Source organism: Dipodomys spectabilis, unplaced genomic scaffold (genome assembly GCF_019054845.1).
Source record: "Dipodomys spectabilis isolate Male_0828 unplaced genomic scaffold, ASM1905484v1 ptg000318l, whole genome shotgun sequence".
Lineage (NCBI taxonomy): Eukaryota > Metazoa > Chordata > Mammalia > Rodentia > Heteromyidae > Dipodomys > Dipodomys spectabilis.
Genome location: NW_024870995.1, coordinates 1,767,333 through 1,778,407, shown reverse-complemented (window position 1 = coordinate 1,778,407; position 11,075 = coordinate 1,767,333). Strand labels below are relative to the sequence as shown.

General features: G+C 57.4%; 1 protein-coding gene across 1 annotated transcript; it reads right to left on the bottom strand.

The window, feature by feature from the left end:
• Positions 1-3,152: 3,152 nt before the first annotated feature.
• CUNH16orf95 (chromosome unknown C16orf95 homolog) lies at positions 3,153-9,926 on the bottom strand. Its single transcript, XM_042702267.1, has 7 exons — positions 9,746-9,926; positions 8,583-8,653; positions 7,964-8,104; positions 5,831-5,977; positions 5,234-5,270; positions 3,837-4,047; positions 3,153-3,198 (listed from the first exon to the last, which is right to left on the bottom strand). Exons 1-7 carry the CDS (start codon positions 9,924-9,926, stop codon positions 3,180-3,182), a joined length of 807 nt encoding a protein of 268 aa, XP_042558201.1. The 3' UTR covers positions 3,153-3,179.
• Between the last annotated feature and the right edge of the window lie 1,149 nt (positions 9,927-11,075).

Below are 11,075 nucleotides of genomic sequence, written 5' to 3'. Positions count from 1 at the left end.
CAGCTCGCCGCTTCCCTGGGAAACTCCTCCGTGTCTTGGCCGGGAGCCCCCTGTTGCCTTCCACTATGAGAGCTACCATTGACCTCCGCTCTCCTGTCTAGCGCCCGGCAAAGGCTCACAGCTGCTGTACACAGCCAATCTGGGGGCCGGAGCAGCCTTGGTTCTCACAGGCAGCCCGGCCAGCCAATCCCCGACACCCCAGGTGCCTCAGCCAGCGCCTGAGGAGGCTCAAGTGCGGGGTTTGTTCCGCAGGAAAGCCCAGCCAGGGCCTCAAGGTCAGGGAGTGCTGGGCTCCCTCTGTGATGGGCTTTTTCTTAAAAAGCATGGATGGGATTCTCTTGCCAGATTCCTCATAGTTGAAGGGTGGTTGCTGAATGATGGAAGACCTCACCTGCTCCTTCCACTCTAGATAGGTGAACATTAAAAACCACGGTGGGGGCTGGGAAGGTGGCTCAGTGGTAGAGTGCTTGCCTTGCATGCATGAGGCCCTGGGTTCAATTCCTCAGCACCACATAAGCAGAAAAAGCCTGAAGTAGTGGTGTGACTCAAGTGGTAGAGTGCTAGCCTTGAGCTGAAGAGCTGAGGGAAAGTGGCAGGCCCACAGTTCAAGCCCCACGACCGACCAAAAAACAAAAACAAACAAAAAAATAAAACCACTGTGGCGGGGCACTGGTAGCTCACACCTGTAATCCTAGCTACTCAGGAGGCTGAGACCTGAGGATTGAAGTTCAAAGCCAGCTGGGCAGGAAAATCCTTGAGACTCTCATCTCAAATTAACCAAAAAGCCAGAGGTAGAGCTGTGGCTCGAGTGATAGAACACCAGCCTTGAGTGAAAAAGCTAAGAGACAGTGCCCAAGCCTTGAGTTCAAGCTCCAGCACTGATACAAAATAATAGAATGTTTGAAAGCCTCCGTGAAAGCAGTATGGAGGAATGCAAAATACAGACAAGGGAGACTCTGGGGCCTGATGTCGCCATTTACATCCCTGAGTCAAGCCATTCTGGAAGCCATCCTATCCCTAGACTCTTCAGATACACAAGCTATAAATTCCCTCCTTGGTTCAAACCAGAGTAAATGACCTTCCCCAAAGAACAAAGGACAGGCTTGTCCAGAGGGCTCTGGCTACTCACAGGTGGCTCCAGAGATGCCATTTTAATTACATGACCAGCTGACAACGCACAAATGCCATGCGATGTCACAGCTGCTGAATGTAGCAGACACACCGCTTTGGGCGGGGCCTGGTGACAGAGGTGGGACTCCATAGCAGGAATGACTGACAGGTCCTTAAGAAACTACCTTCAGGGGCTGGGAGTGTGGCTCAGAGGTAAGGTGCTTGCCTAGCACGCATGAAGCCCTGGGTTCCATTCCTAGTACCACATACACAGAGAAAGCTGGAAGTGGCGCTGTGGCTCAAGTGGTAGAGTGCTAGCCTTGAGCAAAGGAAACTCAGGGACAGTGCCCAGTCCCTGAGTTCAAGCCCCTGGACTGAGGAAAAAAGAAAAAAAATAACTAGCTCCAGCTATGTCCTGGGCAGCCAGGTCTGGATCCACCCCTAGGGCTGTCTTACCTGGGAAAATGAAAAGATCCCAACTTGCTACTCTCCACTGCAGTTGGGACCTCATTCAAAGGAAAGAGCCCTTAAAGCAAGCAGTACATAAATTTGCTTTTTAAGTTAAGATGGGTGCTAGAGCAGTCTTGGAAGGCTCGGCAATGGCCAGTACAAGCCCTAGGCTCAGAGGACTGGAACTGTAGCATGAAGAAGTCCGCCCATGGGTTACACACATGTGCCACTGAATGCCTGTTTCTGACCGTGCAAGGCTATTGCACTTGTGCTGGGGTGTGGCCCAGTGGGAGTCTCTTGCCTAGCATGTGCAAGGCCTCCATTCCATCCTCCGTACCGCCTTAAAAAAAAAAAAAAGCCAGTTCCTTTGCTTTAGGACTGAAAGTATATGAAATATTACAAGAGACTGCAGAGGTGCCACACTGTGGCTGACAGGGCAGTGACAGCGGGAAAGACGACGTGCTAATGCGGAGCTGAACTTGTGGGTGGCACGCCTCTCCAGCTGGGGGGCGGGCGGGCGGGGAGAAGGTAGAGCCACCCAGCATACAATGGCAGCTCTGCTCAATATGGCATCCGCCAGGAGGGCCGGGTGGGCTGGAAGAAGCAGGCATCCTGGGGTTGCCCTGCCTCCTGGGACGTGCCAGGCCCAAGCCTTGGTAGTCAGCGAACAGTGGAGACAGAGGAGACACAAGCTGAGGGCCGCCCATGGGACCCCCACCCACGGACCACTTCTAGTGCCCCTCCTTTTCTGGGAGGGGACAGCTGCACCCAGTGCCCCTGCCTGCTGCCTTTGCACAAGTCCAGCCACATACACACCCAAGCCTGGATGCTACAGGAATCCTCTGCACATTCTCTACCCAACTCCTGCTCTGGCCTGACACCTGGGGAACTGGAATGAGCCTGAAGCAGCTGGGGGCTAGTTCTAACCATGCAACCTGGGTTTGAATCCTGCCTGGGCTGCGCACGAGCTCTCTATAGCCTATAGTGCAAACTGCTTGACCTCTCTGTGCCTCAGTTTCCCTCAAGACTCAAGCACTAAATTCTCTCCCAAACTGCATGGAGAGAACGGGCAGCCCTGCCTTAAAGCACAGCCACACCTAGCTGATCCAGTACAAGGCTAGTGTGCCTTTCCAAGCTCTGCCAGGCCACAAATATGGAGAGGGCTGTTGCCTTCACCCCACTACCGACAGGGTTCCAAAGGACATTAGGGTGGTACATGCAAATCAGGCCCAGGAACTGTTCTAGAAAGCCACAAAACCTTGGTCCAGGGCCATGATCAGTCAGCTTGGGAGGAGGGTCAAAGTGTGGAAATATGCAGTGGTGGAGGAGAGCCTCTTCTTCCATCTCTGGGAAGTCCCTCCTTCATAAAAGAAAAAATTAGTTTCAAAAGGTGGCCAATTTGGAGTTTCACAAATAATATTTATTAACTGCATTCATAACCAAATCTCATCTGAATTCACCCCACCCTGGCTACAAGCCGGAGTCACGTGATGGCATGGGCCCTGGAGTGGACCTTGGGTGAACTGCATCTCGGGAAATGGCGGGCGCCACTGCTCCTCCTGATCTGGGGGCCTTCCTGATGATCTTGGTGGTGACAACCTTTGCTGGAGCTCCCAACGTCAAACCCAAAACAACTGGCTAGAAAGCAAAGAAAAAAGTGGCACTCGGACGGCCCCAGAGTGAGATGGGGACCCTGCGAGCACCCAGGGGTGGCGGGTCCCACTGCAGCGGGGGCTGAGGAGGCCATGGAAGCAGCAGAGCCAGTGTGGGATGCATCACTCCCAACAGGGGGGCCCTGAGCCACGCTGCCCCTGCGGACGCTAGCTTCCTTCCAGCAAGGGAAGGGACCCTTGCTTGGCAGGCCTGGTGAAGGGGTAGACGGAATGGAGGCTGCGGCAGTTCTGCCCCAGAAGCAAGAGCTCCTCCATTCCATTCCATCCCTGCACCTAGCTCCCATGGGAAAGGCCCAAAACTGGCTCCCCTGCCCCCATGTCTGCCAGGCCCAAGACACACTGGTGTTTGGCTAGAGGAACCTAACTGCACATTCCCCACAATGCAGCCAGACAGCTCTTCAACAGCTGGCAGTGGCACGCCTCTGCCCTGAGAGCCAGGCGCTAAAGCCAGCAAGCCTTCCTGCAGGCATTATGGGACACAACTCAGGTGAGTGAGGCATGCAAGGCCTCTGGAGAGGGGCTGGCATCCAGAAGTGGGCATTGCTACACCTGATTTTCAGAGGCAACCTGCCCAAGTTGGAAGCAACAAGGCCGGGTGCTCACCGAATGGCCACCAGCGCCCTCAGGATGGCCTGCAGGAAGGTCAGGAAGCTGAGACTCAGGGGCTGGGGTGGGGCGGGCGGGCTGGCTGTCCTCCTCAGGGCCAGTGGCTTTTCCTGGTGAAGGGCCTGGAGATGCTGCCACTTGAGCAGGAGGCGCCTGTCTCCGCAGATCCGCCAGCGCTTGTGCAGAGAGGACTCCAATAAACGGCGCTCTAGGGGCAGGAAGGGGCGTGAGGACAGGGCAGGACCCAGCCCGGGCTCCTGGAGCTGGGGCCTGTAGGGCTCTGGAACGCTGAGCCCATGGGGGCCAAGACAGAGCGAGTATGGCCGGCTTGTCGCATTGTCCGGGGTGGCATGCCGCGGCGTTCAGGAATCTACCCTTCAGAGCAGCACTCTGAGCAGTTTTGGAGGACATGAGGTCCCGCTGGAACTGACAGATGGGTCCCCTGGCTTTGGTGGGGTTTGGTTTTTGAGAAGGGGGAGGGGTGGGTGAAGATCCAATGAAAACAATGGATAACTGGATCCACATGGCGAGACCCCTATCTGATGTAAACCAGCTTGGCTTTGCAAGCCTGTGACTGGGGCACCATGTGGGAATGCTCTGTTCCAGGGGAACAGACAGACACAGCTCCACACTGACACCTGCATCTCCTCCTATGTGTGTGTGTGATGGTCTAGCCTGCCAACAAACCTCATTGGTCTAGCCTGAGAACCAACCTGAGTGGTCTAGCCTGCCAACAAACCTCATTGGTCTAGCCTGAGAACCAACCTGAGTGGTCCAGCCTGCCAACACACCCAAATGGAGACGGCGGGCTTGAGACATACAGTGTGGTTTCAGTCCCAGACAACCGTAAGCCAGCACATAGGTAGATCACAGTTGGTGGCTGGTCCCACAAGACTACCTGAAAAAGAGCCTAACACAAAAGGGCTAGCCGTGGCTCAGGTGGAAGAGCACTGCTTAGCACCACGGCACAATGAAAATGAATTTTCAGGGCTGTGGCAGGGCTCAATGGTAAAACACATCCAATACCTCCAAAAAATGTCTTTAAAACAGAAATCACACTGTCCAAGCAGAAATGTACTCACTATCTGACTTATGTAACTGTCACCCCACTGTATAGCATTTATAATAGCAATATTATAACAATAAACTTTTCAAAAACACAGAAGTCAGTTGACTTAAAGCCAAAGGAAATGCCTCATGCTTCAGTCACTTTGTGCTTGAAGCTAGGGGAAGAAACACCTGTAAGCACTGGGAATCAGCGCCCCATTCTGTCTATCTCCTCACTTGAGTGGGCTTGGCTTCAAATGTAACTTACATCTATCTCCTAAGCTTGGGAGCACCACAGTGCTCCTGGGGCCCACCCCTCCCTGGGCGAGGGGTGGGGGTGCCATTACCTTTCATGCCTTTAAAACTCCACTGCCTCTTCACCACCTACAAGGCAAGAACGCCAGCTACTGTCACCAGGGGATCTGTCCACCAGAGGCCAGGTGATCTGCACTGGGGACCGCAGGAAAGGGGGCAGCCTGAGGTCTTCACGCTGACGACAGTTTGTTCCTTGGTGATGGCAAACCAGCAAGTAGAGTCAGGGGAGAGGAAGGAAGGGCAGGGGAGGGCCGGGCTGGCAGGTCCTGGCAGTGCTGCCCTGGACTATCGCTTGGAAGGATGGCCAGACAGAACCAGAGCTAGAGAACAGAAGATCTGAGAGATGGCTCCTCCTGCAACTTCTGCAGGAGCCTGGGCAGGAACAGAGAGAGTGGGGCAGGGAAAGGTAAGAGAGGAAGAGGAGGCGGCTTTGAGGAGGAGGAGGAGGAGGAGGAGGAGGGGGGGGGGGGGACCAGTGAGGAAGGAGACCGACAATCTGACCTTCCCAGAGAAAGGGGCCCACACCTTCCATGGCCTCCAACCTTGCCTGGCCACAGCTGCTGGAGGCCCTGGCCTTGTGAGGGCCGTTGCCATTCAGCCCCTCCCTGTCCTGTAAGCCACCTCCTTACCTTATTCCGTGACCGCAGGCCCCGGGGCACCCAGTAGGGCATCACAGCCTGAACCCGAGGTGCGGGGAGGCGTCCCCCGAAGCTGTGGCATGGGCAGGGGCATGTCCTGACAGCTCTGGGGACACAAAGCTGTGCCATCTTTGGGATCTACCAGAGGAAGGGAAGAGAAGACGCAAAGGGAATGGGATCGGCCCACACCACCCCATCAGTCTGAGCCCAGGGCCTGCTGGGCCCCTCTGCCCTCCTGCAGACATGCCCAACCTCCCAGGATAGAAGAGCACACCCACCCATGGCAGCCCAGAGGTGGACCCCATCTGCAGGGACAAGAGAACTGGCTCTGTCCTCAGCTTCGGGCCTCCCTGCCTGAGGGCACAGCGGATGCAGACCAGCAGTGCACTCCTGGGAGGCACCTGCATTTCAGTGCCAGTGCATTGAGACAACGGGGTGCTGAGCACCACTGGTAGGGACTCAACAGTAGGACAACCATCACACTCGGTGGCTCTTTCGGGGCCATTTGCCCTGGCAGGATGAGGCCATCCTGGCCAGTCCCACCATGCCAGCAGCGCCGGTGAGCTACCGTCCATAGCAGCCACTGCGCCAGAGGTGAGCACGGCACCCTCCTGCCCACAGCTGTTCATCATCCAGCACCGGCTGGTGGGAGAGAAAGAAGAAACAGAACATTCCAGAGCCAGAAAGGGGCACGGGGCCAGGCCAGAAGGCCCGGCTGGGTGCGAGGGCAGGAGAGCAGCCTTGCCTGGCTGAGCCCTGAGGATGGGGCACCAAGGCAGCACCACTGAGCGCAGGCTGAGGGTGCCCACACGCAGCCGCTTCCTGCCCACCCACGTCCCAAGGGATCAACGGGGACAGCTAAGCAAGATGCAGAAAGGACCAAACTTCTAAACTGGACTTTATCGGAACTGGAAACTTCTCTCTTTGCAGGATTCTGGTAAAGAACAGCAAACCAAGCCAAATGTTTACAAGATGAACTTCTGAAACAGAACCTGTGTGCACAATACATGAAGAACTCTCAAAACGCTGAGACACAAAACCCAACTTTTGAAATGGGCAGAACACTCCATGCCGACAGTAAAGGCACATGGACACATCCTCCACACCACAGGGACGGCAGAAACTCAAACCAGAACCACAAGAGGGGCGCACCTGTTGCCAAGGCTACAGAGGGGAACGCTGGCCGATGGCAGGAGGAGCGGCAGGAAGGAGGCAGACGCTTGCCAACTGCTGACATGCCGGCAGGGAGGCACAACCATGCCACAAACAGCTGGCGGGGCTTTGCAAAAGTGTGCCACCATTGAGAGCAGAACGCAGCAACTCCACGCCGAGGCTTTACCCAGGACCAGGGAGGCGGCACAGGAAGGGCCCAGCACCGGACAGATAAAAGTGGAAACAGGCCAGGAAGGGGGCTCCATGGGAGAGTGCTCGCCTAGCATGCACGAAGCCCTGGGTTCAATTCCTCAGCACCACATACACAGAAAAAGCCAGAAGTGGTGCTGTGGCTCAAGTGGTAGAGTGCTAGCCTTGAGCACAGAGAGAGACAATGCCCGGGTCCTGCCTGAGTTCAAGCCCCAGGACTGGCACCAAAAAAAAAGTGGAAACAGTCTCCATGTATCAGATGAAGACATAAGCTGTGATCTATTCATATGATAAAATGCTACTCAACAAGGAAAATGAATGACTAGCCGAGCAGGTAGCTTATGCTTGCAATCCTAACTACTCAGGAGGCTGAGATCAGGAGGATCTAATCTCAAGGGCCTGCCCAGAAAAGAAGCTCTCAATATCCAATCTCAACCAATAAGAAGTGGGGCATGAGCCAGGCACGAGTAGCTCACACCTGTAATCCTAGCTACTCAGGAGGCTGAGATCTGAGGATCACAGTTCAAAGCCAGCCCCGACAGGAAAAGTCTATGAGACTCTTATCTCCAACAGTGGCACTGTGGCTCAAATGATAAAGCGCTCACCTTGAGCTGAAGAGCTGAGAAACAGCGCCATGACCAACAAAAATAAATAAACTGTCCCCAAAATGTTTTAAATCTCACTCATAAAACCCCTGGAGCTTGAGAGGTCCCAGGTCCCCTGACACCCAATCTCAACGTCAAGCCTGGACATGGCACCTACCTGCTTCCGGGGCCGCAGGGACGGCGGGACCCAGTAGGGCAGAGCTGCCTCGGCCCTGGGCACAGGTAGGTGGCCCCCAAATTTGATGTGGCATTCACAGCAGACGCACTCTTTGAGAATAGTCTGCATGCTGGGGCATAGCTAAGAAAGATCCAGAAGAGTCAAATCAGCTTGATGCGGTGTGTACACTGAGCCAGTACTTGGAATAGCAGTGCCCAGCTCCTTCTACAAGCCAGACAGGCACAGGCTCCATGGCCCTGGTCAGGCCCAGAGTCACTTAGAGGGGGGTTGCAGAGCCTGCACACCTTGCGTGGAGGGAGTCAGCCACTGCTCGCCACCTCACCATGCACAAGTCTCCAGACAATGGCAGAGTCCAGCCTACTCTAGGGGCACAAGGGTCTGTACCACAGTGCTCTGGGCTGGCCTTTGTCACACCTGGAGCAGGTCACTGGGGCTGTGCTGGTTCTCCTGGGTGTCTAGACTCAATGTGGGGTGGTGAGGACCCAAGGGGTGGGGCTCCGCGATGGCCCTCTGACTACACACCTCCTTGTGGCGCAGACTCTCATCCGCCCCTCCAGCCACCCATGGGGTTGGGACAAGTGACTAAGGGCTTGCTTACCGAATGACCTGTGAGGCACACTTCTTTCCCGAAGGTCTGAAATGTGCTCTTCCTAGAAAACAACAGGGAGGCTTAGACTGTCCCGGTCAGGGGCTAGGTTAGGACTGGGGCTAGGTGAGGTCTGGAGCCCACTTTACTGGAACTATTAGCACTGAAGCCTAGGGGCACAAGGGCCACTTTTGGAGCCCAGGAAAGGCAAGGAGGGGACAGAGCCCTGGGCCCACTCAGTGCCCGGTGCTCCCGGCCGCTGGCTGTTGTGGAATGCTGTACTCCACACCCACTGGGTTCAATGCACTCCAGGTTCAGTTCACACTTGATCTGGTGGAGATACAGTCTACAGAGAACTTGCCATGGGTGGCTCACACCGGTAAACCCTACCTACTTTGGAAGCTATGATTAGAAGGGTAGTGGTTCAAGGGAGCCTGAGCACAAAAGTTCATGGGACCTCCTCTCAACACACAGTGCTGTGCGCCTGTTATGCTAACTCCGACAGGAGCCCTAAAAGGTGGACTGAGGCCCAAGTGGGAGCCCAGACAGGAAGTGAAACCTTACCTCAAAAACTACCTGTGGGGCTGGGATGTAGCTCAGTGGCAAAGCGCTTGCCTAGCAAGTGCAACGTCCTGGGTTCGATCCCCAGTACCAAAAAAAAAGAAAAGACAAAAAAAAAAAAAAAACTACCTGTGTTTAGGCCGGAGGCATGGCCTAGAGACAGAGTAACTGCTTAGCGTGTGAGGCCGAGTTCACTCTCCAGTAACACACACACACACATAATACACACATACAGGACTGCCAACCACCCACCTATGATGCTTTATTGGACGCCGATAAGATTATGGAATATTAAAGAAAAATTCTGTCAAAATGGTACATACAGTAAGCCCTGATGGCTCCTATCTGTAATCCTAGGCTGAGATCTGAGGATCACAGCTCGAAGGCTCCCTCAAGCAGACACATCTGAGACTGTTTATCTCCAATTAACACCACGAAGTCGGAAGTGGAGGTGCCCGCCTTGAGCAACAAAGCTAATGGGCGGCTCCCGGGACCCAACTTCCCGCACAAGTACTAGTACTCGGAAGTATCACTGTTCAGGGGTGGCTCTGGCCGGCGGAGCTCAGCTCTCCCGGCGGAGGCTCTGCTGGGACCGGCTCGGGGGCCACCCACACCCCAGGCGGGAGGGAGGTGGGTGGGAGCCGCGTCAGGCCTCGGCGCAGCACTGGCGGGGTGCAGCGGGGCTCTGTCCGCGTCGCCCCGGGGGGCGAGGCCGGCGTCGGGACTCGGGGCGGGCGAGGCCGCGGCCGCGGCGGGGAGGCTCCGGGGCCGCGGCCCGTACCTGGCTCTGTCCATGCCCGAGGGCCCGCTCCGGACATGTCCAGGTGTGTGACACGGTAGGTCCCTCACACGCGCGGGCCCCGGCGGCGGCCGGAGCTACAGGTGCTCGCAGCCAGCCAGGCCTCGAGCCACCCGAGCGGGCGCGGGGCCCGCCCGGCCTGTCATGCCCTCGCCCGCCACCATGCGCCCCGGTGAGAGTTCATGCCACCCCGGTGCCCGGGGCGGGGCAAACAGCAGCTTGGTGGCGGCAGGGCGACGGTCGGAACGAGCTCGGCCCTCGCGTGCATGGCGCCGGCCGCTTGAGCGCCACACGGCCCGCTCCCGTCCCGGCGTGCACCTCGGCCTCCAACAGCTTCCCCCGCGCCCGCGCGCCTCGCTAATTGGCCCGCGCTCAGCCTACCAGGCGCGACCTTGTAGGGACGTGCGCAGGCCTGGTGGCTGATTGGCCCCTTGCGTGGAACGCCCGCCCACGGTCGGCCCTCTGCAGGCGGCCGAGCCCGCCTGGACCCCGCGACGACGCCGCTCGCCACTTCCGGCCACTCACCATTTGCGGCGGCCGGGCCTGTGCGCCCCCGAGACGCCCCAGCCGGGGTCGCGGTCGCGGTGGCCTGCGAGGAGAGAGAGAGAGGTGGGGGCGGCCGCGGGGCCGGGGCGGCGCGGGGCGGCGGGCCGCGGGGCCGGGGCCGCGGGGCCGGGGCGGCGGGGCCGGGGCGGCGCGGGGCCGCGGGGCCGCGGGGCCGCGAGCCGCGGGCCGCGGGGCGCCCGTGCTTCAGCGCTCCTGCGAGGCGCCCCTCAGGGCAGAGGGCCTGTCGTTTGGGCCGCGTCACTCTCCCTTCCCGCCCGGCCCTCGCGTCGTGTAGTTCACGTCAGCCTCTTCACGCAAGCCCAGGCCAGCCCAGGATTCTGTTTAAAGCCCTTCCTTCAATGGGATCTAGCAGCGGGGCGGGGGAGGAAAGAGAGAGAGCGGGCTCAGTTAGTTGTGTTCCTATGTGCAGCATCAACTTTCCAGGGAAAGTGCATTTCTTGAAGAGCCTGGGGCTTCAGGGTCCACACCGTGGTCATCAGGGAGACAGGCTGCTCCTGGAACCCTCTGGCTTGCCCCCTGCCCCTCTTCCCAAACACCACCTTCCTCTGCTGTGTGCACTTGCTAACATAGAAATCCAG

What these genes read in the sequence shown, in the direction of transcription:
- CUNH16orf95 (XM_042702267.1), bottom strand. Translation starts at nt 9,926, where the DNA reads ATGGACAGAGCCAGGTACGGGCCGCGGCCCCGGAGCCTCCCCGCCGCG. An exon ending in TGTGCCTCACAGGTCATTCG is followed by an intron (nt 8,105 to 8,582) that starts GTAAGCAAGCCC and finishes GATCTTTCTTAG; the next exon opens with CTATGCCCCAGCATGCAGAC. An exon ending in GCCTGCGGTCACGGAATAAG is followed by an intron (nt 5,271 to 5,830) that starts GTAAGGAGGTGG and finishes CTTGCCTTGTAG; the next exon opens with GTGGTGAAGAGGCAGTGGAG.